Source organism: Ochotona princeps, chromosome 18, assembly GCF_030435755.1.
Source record: "Ochotona princeps isolate mOchPri1 chromosome 18, mOchPri1.hap1, whole genome shotgun sequence".
In the NCBI taxonomy this organism is placed as follows: Eukaryota; Metazoa; Chordata; class Mammalia; order Lagomorpha; family Ochotonidae; genus Ochotona; species Ochotona princeps.
In genome coordinates, this window is record NC_080849.1 from 540,387 (window position 1) to 565,101 (window position 24,715).

General features: G+C 52.2%; 1 protein-coding gene across 4 annotated transcripts in view; it reads right to left on the minus strand.

Moving 5' to 3' along the window:
* Positions 1–24,715, minus strand: part of ATP9B (ATPase phospholipid transporting 9B (putative)) — a 198,368-nt gene that overhangs the window by 67,224 nt on the left and 106,429 nt on the right. For all 4 annotated transcript variants that reach the window (XM_058677155.1, XM_058677157.1, XM_058677156.1 and 1 more), the window contains one exon: positions 22,370–22,446. In XM_058677155.1, the coding sequence (XP_058533138.1) occupies positions 22,370–22,446 (77 nt within the window). The remainder of the gene's footprint in view (positions 1–22,369; positions 22,447–24,715) is intronic.

The window sequence follows — 24,715 nt, forward strand, 5'->3', positions numbered from 1 at the left end:
CTGGCAAGCATGGGAACCAGGGCAGGACCAGTCTGCTGTACATACTGGCAAGCATGGGAACCAGGGCAGGGGTGGGTCTGGTGAGGGTTATTGTGGGTTGCCCCAACTAGGCTGCAGCTCCCACCAGTGTCCGTAAAGGCCAAGTGTGTGGTGGGTGGGATCGGACTTGGCTGCAATGCCCATTGTTTTGTGTAGAGGACAGGGCTGGAGACAAAACTGACCCAGTAATTGCAACCACCAGTGTACATGAAAGCTGACTGGGGCGACAGACTGTGCTGGACCCTGCATTGGCAAGCACACACAACAATCAGTTCTGGGATCACCTCAGATGAGGTTTCTTTGGGGATCCCCTCAACTGAATTGCTGGACTCAGAACTCCAACCTTGAAGAGAACTGCAGATTCCAAGGTCTGACCGTGGAGTGCATGTCTCAGAGCAGGGCCTCCTCAGTGGCTTAGATGGAGCAGTGGACAGCATAGCCAGTTGCAAATGTAGAATACTACAGTACATTAGAACTGCAGAAGACATCTGGTACCATAACAGAAGACAGAGGACAGAACAAATTGATCAACTACCCCAGCCAAGTGTTGGCAGTGAGTATCTGGGCAAACAGAGTCTCTAAGGCGGACTATGTCAGCCAGTGGATTCTGGAGAGATTTCATTGTGCGTGGAGTGGCAAGCTCAGCAGTAATTAGGAACTGTTGAGCTATCGAAACCTCATGAGCTAGACACCTGGAGCGTGCCCCATGTCGGGGACCCTGGGGTGGTGTTGGGGGGGGTTGGTGTGGCTTCTCTCCTTGTCTCCCTTCTTCCCCAAATACAGGAAAGAAAAAAAAAAAAGAATGTGGAAATAATGATCTCACTCACCTTCCTGTAGCTTTTGACCCTAATCACCCTAGTCACCTCTGTAAAAATCATTAAAAATAAAACTAATGGGCCCGGCGGCATGGCCTAGCGGCTGAAGTCCTCGCCTTGAACGCCCCGGGATCCCATATGGGCGCCGGTTCTGGTCCCGGCAGCTCCACTTCCCATCCAGCTCCCTGCCTGTGGCCTGGGAAAGCAGTCGAGGACGGCCCAAATGCATTGGGACACTGCACCCGCGTGGGAGACCCAGAGGAGGTTCCAGGTTCCTGGCTTTGGATTGGCACGCACTGGACCGTTGCGGCTCACTTGGGGAGTGAATCATCGGACAGAGGATCTTCCTCTCTGTCTCTCCTCCTCTCTGTATATCTGACTTTGTAATAAAAATAAATCTTTAAAAAAAAAACATAAAAGATAAAAATAAAAAAAATGACAACAAACAGGAAAAATTCTCAGCTCTGTTTGTTTGAAGCTGCAGCATACAGGGTAATGTGTTTCACCATCTTGGTGACCATCCTATCAATAATGGGACCCCAGTAATGACCCAAAAGCTATAGTTGTGTCCAATAACACTGCTGGCTTACTGCGCAACTGGGGGGGGGGCACACCCCTCCTGGTCCCTGGATCAGTGGCGAGCACTCTTCAATGGAGAGGCATCTGCCGACTCTGTGAGCTCCAAGGGCCGCATCCGCTGGAACCGGAGCTGCGGAGTGCCGCCACCATTTCATTGGATTTACTAGCTCCCCTGGCAACTAAATGTCTATCACTTCTATGTGAAACACAGGTGAGGCCCAAGCCTGCCCACCAGTGTCTGAACTCAGGCACCACGCCACCGGGTGCTGCCTGCTGGGTGCCTAAGCAGCTTGTTGGCCACCAGCGCATACACAGCACCCCCCGAGTGCAGCTGCCCCGGCGTCTGCGATCTGGGTTGGGAGTCACTGCCCGCTTCCTAAACCCACGGATCTTAGGATTTGCATTCTTCCTTTGCTTTGTGAAGAAAACAGAATTTCATAGATTTGCTACAAATTTTAAATCATCAGGGTGATATGGTTAAATAAAACTTTTCATGTTGCCCAATCTCCCTTTTATTATCTGAACTGTCTACTTAAGAGGCCTATTACTGGGATCTTGGCAAAGTGTAATGCTATTTCGAACCACCTAAAATTTTTGTGCTACTTTATGTCTTCCGAGGCGTTTTATGAACCATTTCATACTTAATGGCTTGTAAGCAACCCCGAGAGTTGGGGATTGTGTGAAAAGTTGCTCAGATTGACAGATAAAGTGAAAAGGTCTGTATTAATTTCCAAATAAAGAAATGCATGGCGTGGTATCTCACAATGATTATACTCCAAAGTACCAATTAGAACGCATCAGAAACTAGAGCAAGTTGACACTCTACAATAAAGCAAATAATTTCCAGTTGGAGGGGCAGAAAATGTTAATATGCAATGTTCAAGACTACAAGAATCTCTGTGAAGGAAGTGGCTAATAAGGTTTAATGATGCATGCCAGGAAGCCCGGAGTGTAGGGAAACACAGCTGCTGTATTCTGCAAACTGTTTGATCTACACAACTTCCCCGCTCGCGACGTCAGCTGTGCGAGTGCCACAGGGGACAGTTTAGACTTCAGACCAGGATACTCTTGTTCTCTACATTAACACAACATGGCGCTACACGCTAGCACCCTGAGGAAAGCTGATGGGCTCAGACAAGAGGATCACAGAAGTCTCCCGTAAGATGTCCTGGACTGCCAGCCTAAATAGGCTACTAAGCACCAGAACCATTAAAACACATCATAAAACAGACAAAACGGTTGGATTTAGTGAGTTAATAACCTTCACAAAATGTCGCCCTTCAGGTGCCCGAGGTACTCAAACACAAACGGATGAGCTCGCGGTGGCTCTGCTGAGGGCCTGTCCAGGGGGCAGCTTGGGGACCCCCGGCAGTGTCTCCTTCAGACTCCTGGGTGACAAGGGACTGAGGTCAGGTGACAGCCATTATGCAGCCCACAGACAGTGCAGCCTGCCTCTGTGCCGGAGCACAGCCAGGGCTCTTGGATGCAACCGGCCTTGCTCAAGCAGGCCCCTGCGGGAGGCTCTCAGGCACCACTAACACCAAATGCTGCTGAGGCACTTGGGTGCTCTTATTTTGGATGCAATTATACATGTCAGCTGTGAGAGACAAACATGGCCCACAATGACAAGCAGCTTGCCCTGAGCTGAAGACCTAACACTCCACCCCTCAGTGAGGCAGCAGGTTCGACGCTGGGGAGCGTGGCTTACAGCCCGACCCGGCACAGCTTCCTTCCCCGAGCTCCCGGCCAGCAGCGGGTACACAGCGAGGAGCCAGGGCGCAGGCCGGCTGTGGCTGTGCAGGTCAGCCTAACAGGAAAAACGCTGGACCAGGGAGAGGAGTGGCAGCCAAGCCTGTGGGGTCTTGCCTGCAGGGGACTGTGCAGAGCAGTGGGTTCCTCTGTCCATGTTCTGTGGAGGAGAAAATGCAGGCAAAACTGCTTGAGACACACAGAAGGCAAAGGAAGCAAACACCTTCCTCTGGTGAGAGTCTTCCCACATGAAGAGCTAACACTCGGCCCCATGGGAGTTTTGGTCTAACCGAGCGACAGCAGCCCCGTGGGGAGGCTCTGGCTGAACTCGCCTGCAGCCAGGCCCTTTCCCAGCTCTCCCGACTGCCCACTGCAGGGGGAGGCGCCCCTGGCCAGGGCGAGGACACGCCTAAGACTCCGCGCAGCTCACTGCTGTGGTTTCACAGAAGTGAGATTGTTCTCATTCTGACATCCTCGGCTGACTGTCCATTAACAACTGAAGCTTCCGTCAGGCCCAGGAAACAAAGTCAGTTAGATTTGCTTGATCAAAATGCTCTCCTCGGCTATTTCCACTTAAATGTGAAACTTACTGAATTAAAATCCATTACTAGACTTCAATAATAACAGAGCAGATGACACATGATGGCTCAGTGTTGTGACCCGAGTGGCCCCAGAGGACACAGCACTGCAGCTGCAGGGCGGGCACCCTGTGTGACACGCCAGGAGAGTTGGACGTGGCCCGACACCCGAGGCTGTGCCGTGTGTGACATACCAGGAGAGTTGGATGTGGCCCGACACCCGAGGCTGTGCCTGTGTGTGACACGCCAGGAGAGTTGGACGTGGCCCGACACCCGAGGCTGTGCCTGTGTGTGACACGCCAGGAGAGTTGGACGTGGCCCGACACCCGAGGCTGTGCCTGTGTGTGACACGCCAGGAGAGTTGGACGTGGCCCGACACCCGAGGCTGTGCCTGTGTGTGACACGCCAGGAGAGTTGGACGTGGCCCGACACCCGAGGCTGTGCCTGTGTGTGACACGCCAGGAGAGTTGGACGTGGCCTGACACCCGAGGCTGTGCCTGTGTGTGACACGGCCTGCAGCTCCCAGCTCCTGGGAGCTTAAGAAACCAGAAACTCAGCCCCCTTTTCTGAACAGGCCAAGCTGCACAAGCGTCACCCGGGGGGAGTCCGAGGCCTTGCACAGCCCTGGCGCCAAGGGCATGCTGCAGGAGTACCTCATCCGTCCACGCTGAGACACAGCAGAGATGGGACCAAGGTGGCTTCACTTTTAATGAGTTCATTCTCCAAAGTCAATTTCAGGACCCGGTAACACCCAGAGGCACACTCCACCTTTCTATGCCCCCTGACCCCTACCACGGACTGCAAGGACTGGCACTGGGGGATTCACCTGGCCTTTTCTGTGTCCTGTGCTCAGAGTCTGATCAGAAGTGGAGAGGCTAGGACTTGAACTAGCACCCCTGTGGGCTGCCAGTGTCACTGGCAGGGGCTTAGCCCACTGTGTCACAAAGCCAGCCCCAGAGGAGTCAATCTTGCAGAAATTATTCCCTCCTATGATCCACAGAGATGAAATAGGAACCTGATTTAAACCATTATTAGCACAGCAGGAGCTCAGTCATACGTGCACTTCGGCTCTAAGTCAACGGAAGTCAATTGGGCACCTACCCAGGGGACAGGAAACCTGGTCACTCCTCCACATCATGCGCAGAGGCTAACAGGGCGAAGAGTCAGGACTCAGAAGGGAGCCAAGGTAGAAAAGGTTTTGTGAACCAAAAGGACAAGACTGCAAGTCAGACTAAAAAGAGCCAAGAATCGCTATTCACCCAAACACCAAAGGGAGAACAAAACGGCAGGGCAGAGAGGCTGCTACACGAGAGCCACACAGGACACAGCCACGCCCTGGCCTGCTGAGAGCCACACAGGACACTGGGCACTGGCCACGCCCTGGCCTGCTGAGAGCCACAGACACCGGGCACTGGCCACGCCCTGGCCTGTTGAGAGCCACACAGGACACTGGGCACTGGCCACGCCCTGGCCTGTTGAGAGCCACACAGGACACTGGGCACTGGCCACGCCCTGGCCTGTTGAGAGCCACACAGGACACTGGGCACTGGCCACGCCCTGGCCTGCTGAGGGCCACACAGGACACTGGGCACTGGGCACTGGGCACTGGCCACGCCCTGGCCTGCTGAGAGCCACAGGACACTGGCCATGCCCTGACCTGGTGAAGCCTGTGCCAATGCACACACCAAGGCAATGCCATCTCTTCAGATGCAAGGAAACCAAACCTGAAAACCAGGAGCCCAGGAGGGCCCTCGATTACTCAGCAGTTGGAGATGCCCCAGCCAAACCGGGCTTCTTGTTTGTACCCCAGCTGCTTGCCAGCACACTGGGAGGGCAGCAGGGGAGGCCCAGCACCCAGCTGGACACTCAGTGCCCATGCGGAAGGCTTCTGGAGAGGGTACCAACTAAGGGGAGATCTGTTGCCCTGTCCCTCCTTCTATTCTGTGTCTCTCCACATTTTACACATTAAAATAACAAAAACAGACTTCAAAAATCACAACTAGATGATGTCAGTAAACAGCCACTACAAGGCTGAAATTACAAAAATGAAATAAAATACACACCTGTAGAGAAACCTGTGCCCCCAGGCATGGCTGCAAAGAGTAAAAACTGGTGTAGTTTTTCCAAAACACTGGAGCTGTGTGAAGCAAACATGCACACCTCCCACAGCCCCACACTCTACCTCAGGGCACATGCCTTAGAGAGAGGTGTGCAGGAACGTGCCAACACACACGGTGCTCGCAGCACAGCACGCCCGAACAGCAACACGCCCCGAGAAACTGAGCTTCAGCAGCCTGCGGCAGTTTCCTCACGCAACGGGCGTGTGGCAGGGACCTGCACACCACCACGTGGAGAACTCAGCATTTGCCACGCTTCTAAACCACGTGAAGTGTCAAAGCCAAAGTTCTGCCTTTTAAGAATAGCCTGGGAGAGGTCTTCTGTCCATTGGTTCATTTCCTAGATGGCCACAACGGCTGGGGCTGGGCGAGGCTGAAGCCAGGAGCTTCTTCCAGGTCTCACTCGTGGGGTAGGGGCCTAAGCACGTGGGTCAGCCTCTGCTTTCCCACACAGATTAGCATCAACACTGCCCTTTCTTTTTTCAAAGACTTAATTTACTTATTTGAAAGACAAACTGACAGAAATAGAGTTCATTCATCCAATGGCCTGAGGCCAGGAGCCACCCAGGTCACCCACATGGTGGCAGGGCCCCAAGTACCTGAACCATCCTCCTTGCTCAGGAGCAGAACAGCCAGGACTTTCAAACAGGCACTCAAACATGGGCTGCCTGTGATCCACCACTGCCATGGCCCCACCGGCTGTGCCCACTCACAGTCTTCTGGGCTCTGCTATACGCAGCCGTCCTCTGGACTCGTATCAGTCAACTCACGTGCCCTGGGTTCCACTTCCAGCTCAGGTCCTCCATGTCACCTCAGGGCACCTCCAGTCCTCCATGTCACCTCAGGGCACTCCAGCTCCTCCATGTCACCTCAGGGCACCTCCAGTCCTCCATGTCACCTCAGGGCACCTCCAGTCCTCCATGTCACCTCAGGGCACTCCAGCTCCTCCATGTCACCTCAGGGCACCTCCAGTCCTCCATGTCACCTCAGGGCACTCCAGTCCTCCATGTCACCTCAGGGCACCTCCAGTCCTCCATGTCACCTCAGGTCCTCCATGTCACCTCAGGTCACCTCCTGCTCCTCCATGTCACCTCAGGTCACCTCCAGTCCTCCATGTCACCTCAGGTCCTCCATGTCACCTCAGGGCACCTCCAGTCCTCCATGTCACCTCAGGTCCTCCATGTCACCTCAGGGCACTCCAGTCCTCCATGTCACCTCAGGTCCTCCATGTCACCTCAGGGCACCTCCAGCTCCTTCATGTCACCTCAGGGCACCTCCTGCTCCTCCATGTCACCTCAGGGCACTCCAGTCCTCCATGTCACCTCAGGTCCTCCATGTCACCTCAGGTCACCTCCAGTCCTCCATGTCACCTCAGGGCACTCCAGCTCCTCCACGATTATCTAAGATCACTCATGCCACTCTATAGCTATTTTCTGACTGAATCTAATTAGGTAGCATATTTTCCTTGTGGGGTCACCCCTGCTCCTGCCCTGACGACCCTGATCATGCATGCGCACGCTGCTTACACCGGGAGGCGTGGGTCACGGTCACTCCCATAGCACCAGGACACACAGAGCCACCCCTGCCCCTGTGTTCTCTGTCTGCCCTGAGGACCCAGGCAAGGCAGGAAATCAGCACCTATGGCTTTCACAGGACAGGGACTTAGATGTATGAACTGTAACTTTAATTTTCTAAAATAAATTTCTAAATGTTCTAATGAAAACAATCTGGTCACATCCTGGCTCACAAGGATCCCAGTTATATGGGGACCTGCCTCTTGGCTTCCCACCCCACAGCCAGGTTCCAGGATGCCCCAAGGTGAGGAGGCCAGCTTTGACACACCCCGCTCCCCATCCTGGCCACATCTCACAGCTGCACAGCTCATTTGTTGTTGTTTTTTTTTTTTTTCACCCCAAGAGCTCCAGAGCCTATATTCTCCAGTCCTCAACCCACTGGGCACCTGGGCAGTGGCTTCACACGCTCTTCAGAGGCACAGCAAAAACCACACCCCTAGGAATGCTGGGAAAGAGGCATGTACCCCAGACCCACATCTGCCTTGCCTGTCTCTGCAGTTTATCTCCTTCCGTGTCCAGCACAGGCCACGGCGGGAAGGCCATGCAGGAACAGGCTGCCTGCATGATTGTACCTGAGGCCCTGAGGCGGCACTGTGATACCTCCACAGCTTGTACCTGAGCAGCCCCAGGGCCAATAGCACCAACTGCTGTACATCAAATGCCTTCAAAGGGTTACTGCCAGCGAGAATTTTTTATTTTCTAAGATCATTTTATGTACTCGAAAGGCACAATGGCACAGACTGACAGAGGGAGTTTCCTTTTTGTCTTTTGACTAATTATTTTAAACATTTATTTTATTTGAAAGACAGAGTTAGAGAGAGGGAGAGACAGACACATCTGTTGCTTCACACCCCATGTGATTGCTGCAGGCCCGAGATGGGCTGGTCTGAAGCCAGGAGTTTTTCACGTGTATCCCATGTGGGTGCATTACATTAAGTACTCCCCCAGGCCATAACCGGGGAGCTGGGACGAAGTGAAGCAGCCAGACTTGAACTGCTGCCCATACAAGATGTCAGTGCCACAGGTGGTGGCTTCACCCACTGTGCCACAGCACAGCATGGCACTGCACATCTATCACTGTTTCACTCCCAGACGGCTGCAGTGGTCATGTCAGAAGTCCACTGGGGGGTGGCAGGCCCAGTGCTGGAGCCACCATCTCCTGCCTTCTCAGGCACACGAGCAGGGAGGTGAATCATGAGCAGTGAGACTGCACCCACACACTGACAGCAGACGCCAGCATCACACAGGCCAACTCAACACTGGTCTAGGAACACTTTGGTCAACAAGCGATTTAGAAACTCAAAGGCCTGGCATCACAATATACAGTTTCCTTGCATTAAACAATCATTGCCAAATGAAGGTTCTCCCCTTCAGAAGGTGACAGAGGGGCAAGCACTCCAGTCCGTGCTGGAATGCCTGCTCCAAGTCCTGGCCACTCTGGGGCTGCAAGACAGCTTTCTGGGTGATGCGGCCCTAGTCCTGGGCTCCTGCAGTCACACGGGAAGCCTGGATGGAACTCCAGCTGTTGGGATGTGGGGAGGGAACCAACAGGTGAAACATCTGTGTCACTCCCTTGCTCCTTCTCCTTGTCTTTGTCACTCCACCTTTCAGATACATAAAGAAATCAATTTTTTTTTAATGACAAAATGCTGGCCAAGGAAAACTGATAAACTAACACAGCACTAATTAAACAGTTAACAGGCACATCTTATATTCAAATTACTTACATCCATATATGGGTGCTGTCTGGGGCTCTTCTGCACACACCGACTGTCCAGAAACTGTTTTCAGCCCCATTACTATAGTCATTATGGTACTCAATGTGCAATAAGAGAACTGGGCATACATTACAACCTGGCATGTCACACATTCTTATATTGATTACAAGTAAGAAAAATGAAACTGCAAATAATACAAGGAACACAGATATTTCAAATGTCAAAGAATAAATCTATTTTCAAGCTAATTTGCACCTACAAATCACCTTCAACAACAGGTGTGCCTGTCTAGCAGCCGGCACAGCCGAGTCGCTGGCAGACGTGGCCTGGCCCGTGAGCGCCCCACGATGCCAGATGGAAGCTACGTCAATGAACGGCCAGACACATTACGAGGAATGAAACTGAGCCGTACAAGTAGTAATTTTTCTTTATATTGTTTGGAATTAAAAACATATTAAATTGATCCATTATGAAAATCTTGCTCTCTAAATTGCATGCTCAGACCACGTCTGTATCTTAAGGCAATGAAACAATTTTTGTAACAAAACAAATTATTGACTTTAACTTAAGGAAATTGATGCTTGAATGACTAAATATTCAATGAAAACAAAACAAATCTCTTTCTCAATTATATCACACACAACTTGCTCATTTTCACAGGTTAACGAGCTTTCTAGTTTGTGTTTCTAACCTCCACGTGTTTATTTTGTGGTGGTGGAAGTGTCCATAACACTGTTCTGTGCGATTCTGCGAGTGTGTAACACAGTGTGAGATTCATCATGACAGCAACAAAACAGCGCCGGGTCACACGCACACCACCCACGGAGCTAACGGGAACAGCGCCGGGTCACACGCACACCACCCACGGAGCTAACAGGAACAGCGCCGGGTCACACGCACACCACCCACGGAGCTAACGGGGACAGGGCCGGGTCACACGCACACCACCCACGGAGCTAACGGGGACAGCGCCGTGTCAAACGCACACTACCAGCACGGAGCTAACGGGACAGCGCCGTGTCAAACGCACACTACCAGCACGGAGCTAACGGGGACAGCGCCGTGTCACACGCACACTACCAGCACCACCACAGCTCATGGAAACTTGCCTGTACAGCTTGGGAATTACACACTAGAGTTCTTGGCCTAACTTCTTATATTTATCAACTTGTTATTTACCTTGAAACATTAATTTGCAAAACTAGTATTAGCAATACCTGAAATAAATCATTTCTTTTATTAAGAGCGTATGCAAACTACTGGGGGTAATACACAGGATGTGTCCCTCTGAGCACAGCTATCTGAGAGACACACTGATTTCTAACACGCACTTAGAAAGGGCTCACAAATCACCTTGCAGCAGCTCCCTCATTCTGTGCCAGCAGTGTGCGGTCGGTGGGTTCTCTGGGCAAAGGGAAGGGTACCTGATGGCTACTTATACATTCAAAGTTTCTAGAGGAACACTGAGTGTCTCACAGGGACTTTAGCCTGTGAAACTGGCACAGAGACCCGGTACAACTCAGGTGTGAAACACACATGCCCACCAAATAAACCCTACATTCAACCCCAAAGAGGCTGTGAGAGGGCCAGTGAGAAGGTCAACCCCTGTGAGAGGGCCAGCGAGAGCCACAGCCATCTAAAGGCTGCCTTCAGGGCAGCTCACACACACCCTTTACTGACTCACTCAATGCTCCCTTCTCTGTTCAGCCAGTCAGCATTTACCGAACACCAAAGTGCTTGCCTTCAGGTCCTGCACGCTTTGCTGCAGTACACAAATGTGAACACAGGCAGTTTAGCTCTCAGGGAATGAAACAAAAAACACAGCTGCAGGTGTGGGAGTGTGTGCACATCCTCCTCTCTCACAGTCACACGAGCCAGCGTGGGTGCTGCAGCCTGCGCACCCTCAAGGGGGGAGGGCAGGGCAGTGCTCGAATGCGGTGGGGCGATCACAGCCAGGGGAAGCTCACCGAGTAAAGACACACGCAGGGTCGAGACAGGCTGTGTCCTGTCGGGAAGGGGAGTCAGAGAAGAAGAGCAAACAGCTGAACCTGAATTGGAGTTGAAAGTGTCTGAACTCCAGGTGTTCAATGTACAAACACAGAACACATAGGACTCAACTCTATGTGCACATCCCCCCACATATACTGCTGTTAACACACACATCCACCTGTCCAGCCAGCCGTCACTCATCCACCCACTCACTGTACATCCACCTTTCCACACACTAACTGCCCTACCCGCACACCCACCTGTCTGTCCATCCACTCAGCTACACAACCACCTCCCACCAATCCACACATCCATCTCTCCCCCTACTTGCACACTTAGTGACATGAAAACAACAGTCATGTCAATGTACAGGCCCAGCTCCCAGAATCTCACTTCTAAATACCTTTGCCAAAAGGAAGTCAGGCCGAAGGGAGAAAAGTACCCAATGACTGATATGCTTTCCATGAACAATGATGACACGTGATAATAAAATAGCCACATCCAGCTGAAGTGCTCAGGAGGCCCAGGGAGACCCAGTGGGAGCATCAGTCACGCAAAGGATTCTGCCCTGAGCCTGGACAAAGCCACGCACCCATCACACTATGCACACACCGCCTGCTGCAGTGTCTGGAGCACAGGTGGTGTCTGTTCAGCAGTGCACACCCGCCCCGCCCCGAGGCACATGCCATTCTGCAGCTTCTTACTCCTCTGGTCTGTGTGAGCAGTCTGGGGTGCAGGAGAGCAGTGTGTCTCGGAGCCAAAGTGCGGAGGCAGAGGGACAGACTGAGTGTGGGGGTGGAGGCTGAGGGTCGGGTTGACACTGCACAGGGGCGGGGCTCTGCGAGAGCAGCTTTGAGCTGTGCTGGTGACAGGGAGATTGGGACCCTGTAAACTGACCTGTGATGGAATGATCTTTTATCTGGTGGTCACCCCCAAAATAACAGCCTCAGGGCTGAGTGAGGTTGAAGTCAGGAACGGAGAGGCCTTCGGGCCTCCCAAATAGGTGCAGGAATGCAGGTACTGGGCCAGCATTCACCGTCTTCCTAGGCCACTGGCTGGAATCCACTTGGGAAGCAGGACCAACTCTCCAACATGCTCGGCCCGACTTCAGCAACTCGTGTTTCACTTCTTTTATTTTTTATTATTAAAGATTTATTATTATTGGAAAGCCGGATATACAGAGAGGAGGAGAGACAGAGAGGAAGATCTTCCATCCAATCTTTCACTCCCCAAGTGAGCCGCAATGGACCGGTGCCGCGCCGATCCGATGCTGGGACCAGGAACCTCTTCCGGGTCTCCCACGTGGGTGCAGGGTCCCAATGCATTTGGGCCGTCCTCGACTGCTTTCCCAGGCCACAAGCAGGGAGCTGGATGGGAAGTGGAGCTGCCATGGGAAGAACTGGTGCCCATATGGGATCCCAGTGTGTTTAAGGTGAAGTGAAACATGAGCCTGGCAGCATGGCCTAGTGGCTAAAGCCCTCGCCTTGAAAGCCCTGGCAGCTCCACTTCCCATCCATGTTTCACTTCTTTTAAAGAAGTATTTATTGGGCCCAGCGGCATGGCCTAGCAGCTAAAGTCCTCACCTTAAACACACTGGGATCCCATATGGGCACCAGTTCTTCCCATGGCAGCCCCACTTCCCATCCAGCTCCTTGCTTGTGGCCTGGGAAAGCAGTCGAGGATGGCCCAAAGCTTTGGGACCCTGCACCCGCGTGGGAGACCTGGAGGAAGTTCCTGGCTCCTGGCTTCGGATCGGCACAGCACTGGCCGTTGAGCTCACTTGGGGAGTGAATCATCGGACGGAAGATCTTCCTCTCTATCTCTCCTCCTCTCTATATATCTGACTTTGTAATAAAAATAAATAAATCTTTAAAAAAAAAAAGATGTATTTATTTCAAAGGCAGACTGCCAGAAATGTTCCATCCGTTGCTTCACTCCCCACTAGGCCACTCAGCCACAGCCAGGCCCAGGCCAGGCCAGAGGCCTTGGTCTCTCACAAGGGGGCAGGGCCAGAGCATGTGGGCCATTCTCCCTTGCCTTCCCAGGGCTGTGAGCGGGGGAGTAGGCGGGGCGGTCAATCAGTGGGAACTCAAGCCAGGCACTCTGACATGGCATATGGCCACAATGTCATTCCTCATATTAACTCTCCTCATGGCCTTTTTTCCGGACTGCACTGGCTTCAGAAAGTAAGAAGAATCAGAAGAGTATGGTCAGTTTGCACGAGCACTCGGAAAACCAGACGCCTCCGGGGTGGGAGGACAGCCCAGCTTGTGGCATTCCATGCCAGTCCGCATACCATCGTCCGCAGTCATTCTCCCTGTCCAAACACGGTTGTATGCATTCCGCACCCAAGGGGGGCTGACTAAAGGTGTCCGCGGCCAGCATTCCTCTGACAAGGACTGAGACTCAGTCTTACTGCAGCACAAATTCTAATTAACCACTGGTCCAGTCTGCACGCCCACCTAGCTCCCCGCCCCCAACAGCAGGTCCAGTCTGCACACCAGCCTAGCTTCCCGCCCCCAACAGCAGGTCCAGTCTGCACACATGCCTAGCCCCCAACAGCAGGTCCAGTCTGCACACCCGCCTAGCTTCCCGCCCCCAACAGCAGGTCCAGTCTGCACACCCGCCTAGCTCCCCGCCCCCAACAGCAGGTCCAGTCTGCACACCCGCCTAGCCCCCAACAGCAGGTCCAGTCTGCACACCCGCCTAGCCCCCAACAGCAGGTCCAGTCTGCACACCAGCCTAGCCCCCAACAGCAGGTCCAGTCTGCACACCCGCCTAGCTCCCCGCCCCCAACAGCAGGTCCAGTCTGCATGCCCACCTAGCTCCCCGCCCCCAACAGCAGGTCCAGTCTGCACGCCCGCCTAGCTCCCAACAGCAGGTCCAGTCTGCACGCCCGCCTAGCTCCCTGCCCCCAACAGCAGGTCCAGTCTGCACGCCCGCCTAGCCCTTGCCCTGCCCACCCTCTGCCTCAGCTGCTCCAGTCAGCCTGCCCACCTAACCTCCCCTCAACAGGCAGCCTGTGAATGGCGACTAGGCTCACATAGTGTTATACTAAGTGTGAGGAAGGCACCACAAGCACGTCTTACATGGAGCTGTTTTATAGCCTCTGCCATCCCACTCACAGCTCATGGGCACTGGGTATGGCTGGGCCGGAGCCTTCCGGAATGTCCCCGCACACCTCCGGGAGCCCCCAGTGCTTCCCTGATGCTCCCAGAGGCTCTGGGCCCTGGAGGACAGCTTTCTGTGTCCCAGCTCCCTCCCCTGCTCTTCAGAGTTAAGAAAACTCTGCAATCACACCACCCATTCCAACTTGCGTACCACTCTTTCAGAGCAGTTCTGAGCCATCTAACTGCGCTGAAGTAACAGTTCCCAAACTTCCATTCTAATGCCTCAAGAGCTTCCAACAAGACCCCTCAATGCCTCACACAAGCACTGCCTCTGGAGGAGAGCTCTCAAAAAAGTCACCCTTGGCGACAGGGGACACGGCACCCGGTCAACGGTAATTACCAGCAGCAGACACTGCTGGTGACACGGAGGAGCCTCCCATCAGTTCCTGCTCACTGGATCATACATGTCTTTACCAGACACAGTTGCTACTCCGTCGAAAACCCAAATTAAGCAAAACGTTAGCATCCAGAATCTACTTTCCAATGTGTGAAAAAGTTGAAACCATATGTAAGACAGGCTTCTAATGAAGACAAGACCACTGCCGGTTCAGGTTGCTGCTGGCCCGCTCCCCTGAGGCCTGTGCACAACCGCGAGTGGGGCTGCCCACTCTGAAGGGAAGAGGAGGTGGACACGATGGAGCACGTGTTCCTTGGCAGGGTCTTCCTCCTGGCCACAAGCAGTGAAGGCTACTTCCCCACCCAGGCTGCACACGGCTGGGCATGCAGCAAGACCCCTGGGACCCACCTACAGAACAGCATGCTGGGTCAGACAGGCCCTTGCAGAGCCAGGAAGGGCACCGACTCCAGGGACTAAGAGTCCCTGGCCCCTCTGCCAGGGGGACCTGCTTGCCTGTGCTCAGGACCGCATGGGTAGCCAGGTCCTGGCCACAGGCAGGTGCACAGGCCCCTAGAGGATAAGGAGTCACAGAGTTCAAACACAGTTAGGGAGACACACCGCTGCTTCTGGAGCAAATGATGCTTCCTGCTGAGGATTCTGACTTGAAGATTTCTCTGCAGGGCTCAGAAGTGGAAATCAGCCATGAACACACAACAAGGTAACAGGCCCACCTTATCCAGGACTGTACAGGAAACTTGTTAGTGATACAAAGCTCTTCCTGTAAATGATACATAGGCTTGTATTTCCCACTGAGAGCCCTCGCTTCAGTCAAACTCGTATTTAAAAGGGATTTTCGCTTTCTGGTTCAGATATGTGCTACACAGTCCAACAGAGCATGGCGCTCCAGACGCTCCATCCGGCTTGGCTTCTCCACGCTCAGCATTTTGCTTTTTTCTCACTCCCTGGAAGCTACGTTTACTTACGTGCACACTGCTGACGAAGAAATCCAAGCTTCGGGTGTGCGGGGTTGCAGTACCACAGCCTGCCCCTCACTTGAGGGTGAGGGTGCTTTGTGACGTCACCGCGCAGCAGGCGCTCGCTCTGCCCGTTCAGCTTCTCCTCACAAGGGTGGAAGATCTAAGATCTGCTCATAGTAACAGCAGCGACCACAGAAAGGCAGCCCAAAGGCATGTGAGCCCTCTGAACTGTCGTACCATGTTCTAGAATATGTGGTGTGCCATCTTTAAACAAGTATGCCACCATTAGGGAAATGAAAGGATGTGCGACCACCAGAGCAGTGTTCAGCTGTCCTACTGCAATGTTGTAATACCAACCAAGGGAGCCTTTTCAATATTAATGAAGTATCTTTTTTAAAGTAAGAAAGCTGTTCTCCCAAACTGCCTTGATGTTTCAACTTGCAAAGCACACTAGAGCTGATTCTATTTTGTTCTATTATCTGGAAATGCCTCTGCAACAATTCAGGCGATGACAAGTGGCTCTAATTCACGTAATGGCACCTGTCACCCGTCTCCCTGTCAATGAGACATTTGAAAGCATCTTTTATAGGAGCACAAATCAATACACCCGAGGGACCACAGGAACTGGCACGAGTCATCGGTATCATCATCCTGTCCTGCGTGCTCGGGCACTAAGCAACTTATTATCAGGAACGGCGGGAAAATGGCAACCTGTCACGACTGATGTTTCTTAACCTGCAAGAATTTTTTCCTCTTAAATGTAATCAAGCATCATCTTATTCAATATGTCTAAGCCTATGTTTTATAAAGGAGTCCATTACACAACTTGCAATCCTTGTAATTTAAACTTTCACCAAATATTACCTAAAAGCAACTGCTGAGAAATGAAAACTTTGGATTTGGTCAGTTCTAAAACACACCTCAACTGAGAGTCGAGCCCACTGCCCTTCACCCTGTCCTCGCGGGACTGTAACGAGGAACACTACCTAAACCTGGGCTTTCAGACTTTCCGCTTATCCTTGACTTTCCCTTCAGCTTACAACACTGTACGCCTTACCCTTCATCTCCGCTGCTGGTCAAACCACGCTATACATACTACAAGAATCCAACAGACCTTTACAATGGACACAAGGCTTTGTGTTCCAGTCATGCAAACTTGATACTTGGATTTCATGAACCAGTGCCATGGACAAATCCACAAAGAAATCCGACATTTTTCAGGGCCTCTGAATTTAGCTCATTCTGAGCTAATCTGCATATTTATTTCCTTAATATGAAATGCAGAGTGGCTGCAGGCAGCTGAGAGGAAAGTAGGAGAGCGTGTGCACACCCAGGTCCGATTCAAGAGAGAGCAGCAGAGGCAGATGCTGCTGTGGCCACCAGGGGCCTCCTGTCACACAGGGCAGCGAGAGGCCACAGAGGGCCAGCAGCTAAAGCACATTCCTGAGCGCGACTATTGTTATCACTGCATATTCCGGGATGAAGTGCTATGAAGGCAGTCGGAGCAGAGGACGAAACAAATGCAGAAGTTCTGTTAAACTGAAGTCTGTGTAGGGCTGGCCACACCCTGTCCTCTGCACACGTCTGAGGTCTGTGTAGGGCTGGCCACACCCTGTCCTCTGCACACGTCTGAGGTCTGTGTAGGGCTGGCCACACCCCGTCCTCAGTTTTTGCTATGTCTGAGTATAGTGAACTTTTTACTTTTAAGAAGCAGCTATAAAAGAACAAAACAACGCAAAGATTAGAATTTGCCAAAAGATGTTTGGCGATATAAGCCAAGACAAATAACAAGCGTGCAAAGAAATGTTGTGGAACATACCTTTGCCCTAGCACTAAGACTCAGGTTAGGACACCTGCATCCCACATTTGGAAAATAGGGCTTCAGTCCCCACCTCCAGCTAGCAAATACAGCTTTCTAGCCTGCAGTCCTGGGAAGCCCCAGCACCCACACTGGAGGCTGGCACTGCCCCGGGTTCTTGGCTTAGGCCAGGCTCAGGCTTGACTACTGAAGGTTTCAGGCGAATAAACTGGCAAATGGAAGCCTGTTGTATCTGATAGGCTTTCTTGTCTACCCTTCAATTTTGTTTTTAATGAAGAGATGCACGGTAAGTAGCTAAGCTGAGTAGCTCTCATCTGCTCAAACGTGGGAAGACTTTCAAAGTATGAATGCTGATCCTCAAGCGGGTCCTGACGGGGAGAGGACATCAGGGAGCAATGCAGCGGGCAAGGATGGTGAGGCCACAGCCGAGGCCCTCACGGCAGCTGCAAGCCTTCGCTGTGAGATGGTAACGGAAGGAACCCCACAGGACTCGAGCAGGGCTGAAGGACAGGAGCAGGCTGCTGGCCTGTGGAGTTGATGGCTGCAGGGCACCGGCACTGTGCTGGGCCATGAGTATCAACTGTGCTGCATGTCTGCCAGTCACACAGCCCTCTCACAGTCTTTTCTTCTAAGTTTTATTTATTTATTTTAAAGTCAAAGTTGGAGACAGAGAGAGAATATGAATATTCCATTTGCTGGTTCACTCCCCAAATGGTCCCAATAGCCAGGGCTGGGCAAGGCTGAAGCCAGGAGCTTCCTCTGGTCTGCCCTGTGGCACAGAGGCCCAAGCACTTAGGCCATATGCTGCTTCTTTCCCAGACCATGAGCAGGGAGCTAGGTTGCAAGTGGAGAAGCGTGGGACACAAATGCTGTCTTCGTGGTATGCTGGTGTGGCAGGTAACAGTTTTACCTACCATGCCACATGCCAGCCCCCAACTCAACCTTTCTATGAAGCAGGGATTATCTGGGTAATTCTGTTGTACTTCTAAGGCAGAGAGATTCCAGAGCTCACCGTACAGGAAGGGAAAATAGGGGAGGCAGTGAGAGAGCAGACAGGATCAGTGCAGAGGACACAGGATAGACCCACGGCCTCAGCATGCGGTTCAGTGAATGCTAGAGGGGTCTAAAATTGCTCATGAGGCTCCTTCAGAGGCCAAAGTGCAGACGTATGGAGTCATGGCCAATCCACCTCTGCACCTGGTCTCAACACCTTCCACAGAGAGCAGGGACACCTCCCAACAGTACACACGGCGTCTGTGTCCAAGAACCCCAAAACAGCCACGTTGGCAAGAGAAGTCGCTGGTGGATGTCCCTCAGTCTCCTCACTGGCTCTGGGGCCACTGTGTGTGGTCCTGCACAGCCCCCAGCCCCAGGGCAGCAAGCCCAGGCCCCTGGTGATCATGTTCCTGGGGAGCCATCCCACATGACCCCCTCCCCATAGCTGCTGGCTCCTGGACAGTGCAGGCCCCTGGTGATCATGTTCCTGGGGAGCCATCCCACATGACCCCCTCCCCATAGCTGCTGGCTCCTGGACAGTGCAGGCCCCTGGTGATCATGTTCCTGGGGAGCCATCCCACATGACCCCCTCTCCATAGCTGCTGGCTCCTGGACAGAGCAGGCCCCTGGTATACACCTTCCTGGGGAGCCATCCCACATGACCCCCTCCCCATAGCTGCTGGCTCTTGGACAGTGCAGGCCCCTGGTATACACCTTCCTGGGGAGCCATCCCACATGACCCCCTCCCCACAGCTGCTGGCTCCTGGACAGAGCAGGCCCCTGGTATACACCTTCCTGGGGAGTCATCCCACATGACCCCCTCCCCCTAGCTGCTGGCTCCTGGACAGAGCAGGCCCCTGGTGATCATGTTCCTGGAGAGCCATCCCACATGACCCCCTCCCCCTAGCTGCTGGCTCCTGGACAGAGCAGGCCCTGCTGGCCTGAACAAGTAGGCTGCAATTCAGCAACTGCCCTGAACCTGGGCCATGTTCTACTGACCACTTGGACTATCTCATAAAAACAGCGCTGGCTTCACTGCAGCATTTTTAATCTTGAGAACTTAAAGCACTTGGCAGAGTCCTCTCTTTGCACTACAATAAATGTGGAAGTCCAATGAAATCTAACGATGAGATGGGAAAAGGAAGCCAAGAAAACAAAAACAGGGAAGGAAAAAGGAGGCAGATAAGGACTGACTGCATTTGCCACAGATCAAATCAATCATGTAGGATTTACGTATTTCTCCTTCGTTTATTTTAAAAGAAAATTTCTGCATTTGCTTGAAAAACAAATCCAGAGAAAGAGAAGCAGAGAAGGACAGAGAGAGAAACAAGACATATGCGGTCCTCTGGTTCACCCCAGGCGCCTCCACAGCCAGAGCAGGCCCAAGCCGGAGGCGGGACCCCCAACTCCAACTCCACCCAGGCTGGCGGAGTCGCTGCTTGGGTCACTGCTCCCCCGACGGCACAGCAACAGAAAGCTGCATGAGAAGTGGAGCAGCCAGGCTCTGACCATCACAAACAGCTGCTTCACCAAGTGCGGCACCTTCAACGGCAGCCACGTAAGAGTCCATCACTTCCTGTGAGGCACTTCTACTTCACACGGCTATCACTGCTGGACAGCCATTCACCTTCTTCCACACTGGCTTTATAAAACAAGATCCTCTATTCTTTCTAACGAATGCACTGATAATTTTGTGGAACAGATTGGTTGCTCTTACTTGTTTTCTGTGAGAAAAATCAATATTGCAAAAATATCAACACTTTTATTAATCGACTGGGAAAGCAGAATAAGATTACCCAAATATTTGGGCCCCTGCCACTCAGGAGAGAGACGGGGATGAAGCTATGGGCCAGACATAAAGAACATAGCAAGCCAAGATTAAAGGAAGCAGAAAGTAGGTGATAAGGCAGAAACTCAAAGAAAAAAAAATGACAGGAAATAAGTTAAACTGGAAAATGTAGTAAAAAGTTTGTCACATTAAACTCTGTTTAGCTTTTAATATATTAAATGTAATATTTAAAATCAAATTTACCCTCAAATATAAATAAGTGCAAAAATAAAGTTAAAGGAAAAAAGACAGATGGGAGGGCTGTGCAAAGCTGGGTCAGAGCAACCACTGGCACACGCAAGATCTGTGGCTGGGAACAGATCTAGTTGGGGAGAAAAGGGTACAGCCTGGCTGGGTTGTGGTTTCCACTGGTGAGTGTGAAGGTCAGAATGGGGGCTGCTGTCTAGTCTGGGCATGGCTGCAGTGGTCCTTAGCACAATGGGGTTGTGTCTGGGGTGTACAAGACTGGGCTAAACGCCAGCACCCACTGGTGCTTGTTAGAACCAGGGTAGGTACAGGATGAGCTAGGCCAGGTCTTTGTCCCTGCTGAGCCAGGCGTGAGCTGTGTCTGGGTGTGGACCAGCCTTGGCTGGGCTGTAACACCCAACAGTAAAAACCAGAAAGGGTGAAGGCCAGTCAGGACAGGCCACTGTTGTGGCTAGGACAGAAGGTGGATGAAGTAGGGCTGGTCCAGGAACCCACCGGTGTGTGTGAGATCTGGCACCGAGAGAGGTTCTGATGGAGGAGCTTGGCAACACCTGTTGGGACACAGTTCCTGCAGGCAAGCAAAAGAACCATGATAGGGGGCAGCCCGAACCAGGTCAGGGAATGGTACCCACCAGCATACATTTAGCTCAGGTCGGGGGCAAACCAGGCCCACAAGCAAAACTGAGAGCCCAGAATGGAGTGTGGGTCGGGCCAGGACTGGGAGCTGGCTGGGCTAGGCTGAACCCTCGATCAGCGTGAGTTCAAACTGGGGGTGGGGTGGGCCAGGCCCAGCTGGGCTTGAGCACCCACTAGCAAATGCCGAGGTGAGGCGGGCCATGCCAGACTGGGCCACAGCACCCAACCAGCACACAGAAGACCCAGGCGGGGATGGAAAGAATCCAGTAGTGGGAGTTGCATGGGGCTCCCCTGCTGAGCCACTACTCCCACTCCTTCTCAAAGTCAGGGCTGGGCACAGCTGGTGCTCATGAGGAGAGGGTGGCAGCCTCTTGCAGAGTCCCACTGATGCTCGGGCAAGGCAGGAGGAATGTGGCCGGCTGTGCCTTGCATGAAGGCAGTGAGCATGCAGATGCCCGCTCCGTCCGACCTTGCTAGGTTCAAGGTTAACTCCTGTCCTACACGTAGCCTCTGGAAGGGTCATCCCACTCCGCTGAAGCTCGCCAGTCACAGAGCCAGGCATAAACCCACACGAGAACTTCTGTTCTGCTTCAAGACACATACACTGCATTTCAAATAACATGGAGGAGCAGTCATGACTATGAGCAGCACCTCACCGGGGCACGCTGGCCCGGACCAGGAAACGTGCCATTCGACAGCGCCTCTTGCGCTGCCCGCAGCCTCGTCAGATCCAGCTCTCACACACACACCACAGCATCCACAACAATTGCAGAGACGTGTTTGGGGTATAATGAAACCATCTCTAAAGCTCATATTTGTTTGGCAACATGCTTCTTCTAAAATGGAAATAAAAATGGCTTAACAATATAACTAACATTATCCAATTAAACACTATAAAACATTAATAATGATTATTTCAAAAATGAACCATCAACATAAAAATAAAGGGCGCAAATTGTAAAATAAGTAGATTGAAGATAAGAAATTAGAGACCCACAATTAACTCAAATTATGGGGAAATTATATATCTAACAATGCAAATTTAAGACACATAAAACTCTGATTAGACAAGACAGTTATGAGTATGTTGTCATATAAATACAGAGAACTCCCATCTTACAGCAAAACATTGTTGCAGGTCTCTGCATGTTGCACTTGGGGTGAGCTAGCCAGAACTGCCAGGACTTAGCTGTGGAAAGGAGCAGCAGTGCAGTGGAGCCATCGCCCCTCAGCTAGCCTACCTTATTTTTGGGATTGGATGTGTTCATTACACTTCGAGTCTCCTTTCCAGTATAAATGACAACACCTATTACAGTACCTGCAAAGATATGAAAGCGGTCCTTATAGAAATACTGTCAAGGGGAGCAGAGATAACACTTTCCACCTAACTGCTTTTATGGAAAATATCACATGATTTGACTTCATATAAATTTACCCAACAGTATTCAACATAGCTACTTCAAGACAATCTAATGATTGCTAAACAGTACAAACCTCCCTACTCAGAGCTCAGACAATGTGCTCATTGCCTTTCCGCCTGAGACGGAAGCATGAGGTGGCCATTCCCTGAAGTCTCCCAAAATGACTGCTTAAACTCAACCGAGAAGCTGTGTTCCCAAGGAGCCCAGTGCAGCATGTGAACTCCTCCTGCCCCACTTCCGCTGTGCGGAGCCGGGACCTCCTCAGGCCCCACTTCTGCTGTGCGGAGCCTTGGAGCCCTTGGAACCACAATGGGAGCTGTTCGCCAATACGTCAGGGCACACACAACTAGCACAGCCATGTAATACTATGTCAATCTCTTCTAAGTAGATCCATGAAAGACAGGTTCTTTAATTGTACGTGCAGAGCACAGACCATCAAACGTCTGGACAGGTTCACGGGAGCTGTTCTCTAACAGATGGATGTGCTTCTAAACGTACACCAAAGTTTTCAGTTTCATTTTCCATGGATGTTTTTTGAAAAAAACTGAAAACCAGGGAGAGAGAAAAAATGCAGAAGAGCAGGGGAGAGACAGAATGTTTTATCTTCTAGCTCACCTCCCTAATGCCCATAGCAGCTGGGGCTGGGCCAGGCTACAGCCAGACGCCAGGACGTCAGGCAAGGTCTGCCATGCTGGTGGAAGTGATCCAGTCATGTGAGTCTGCCCTGGGCATCAGCGCCAGGCATCAGAGAACCACAACTCTGCACTCGATCACTGGTCAAGGGCCAGGTGGCCACCCAGCTGTCAACTTCCGGAAGCATGATGGCTGCTGCTGGCCAGCAAGGCACAAGAAGCTCCAGTGCTACTTGGCACACATTGGGAGCACAGCCTTACTCCTAACCACGTGGCCCCATGGAGGTGGGCGCTCTGGCTCAGCATGTCCACAGCACAGTCTTCCTCCTAACCGCGTGGCAGACGGGCACAGATGTGTCAGCACATCCCGGAAAGGTGTGCTCACTCACAGTTGTCAGACGGGCACAGCCCACCCAGTGTGTCAGCACATCCCCGAGGTGTGCTCGCCCACAGCTGGCAGACGGGCACAGCCCACCCAGTGTGTCAGCACATCCCCAAGAGGTGTGCTCGCCCACAGCTAGCAGACGGGCACAGCCTTTCCATAACAGCACATGCAAACTTCCTGCATGGGATCACAGCATTTAGGGTAGCAATGATACTAAAAGATTTTAAAAAGCTGAGGTCCAAATTCTACATCCATGAAACAAAATTTTAAATACACTCTGACAGTTGTTTCCAACTCTGCCAAATGAGTTGACCTCAAACATCATCATGAATGCCGAATAACCACAGTAACATGACAAGGCCAACTGAAAATACATTCACATGTTGTTATTAGTAAAACGCACAGGTGTCTAAGAAGCCATCAGCCTTCAAGATGGACACAGCACCGGCCTGCTGAGGCACATGGTAGTCAGTGGCCACCCAGATGTGGGAAATAAGTGGGGCTAACTAACAGGAAACATGCCACCCATGAGGCATCCAAGTACAGCGCCCACGCTCTCATCCACAGTCCTGGTGCCGAGCAGTGCAGGGACACTTTCTGCTCCTGGACAGCAGGCGATGGGTGGCTAACAGTGCAGACAGGCCAGGAGAAGACGGGAAGGGGCTCTCTGTGCACCTGTACAGCGAGGCCCCGAGGGACGAGACTGCACTCCCCGTGCGCCTCGGACCAGAGGCCAGGATGCACACACAATTAATTATCTCCCAATGAAATACTTAAATGGGATGATAAATTTCATCCCATTTATGATATATTTACTCTTTAAATATAAAATTAAGCCCTCCTCCCACTAGTTCCAACCTGAGAAGTTTCTGTATCAGGACAGACATAAATCCAGGAACCTGCTTGTGTATTCACAGCACGAGCAGAAACAAGGAGCCCCTTCTGCGGTCCCCAAGGACAGCGGGACGTGATTCCCTTCTGCACAACAGTTTTTGCTTTCCGGAGGGCTGCACCTCTGGAGTCGGTCACTGTCACGGCTGGTGAGAAATCCACAGAAACAGGCATACACACAAGGCTCAGCAGCCGGACCTGGCTTGCCCACAGCTCTGCTGACCCCTCCTCACCCCACTGCGGTCCCCTCATCACCCC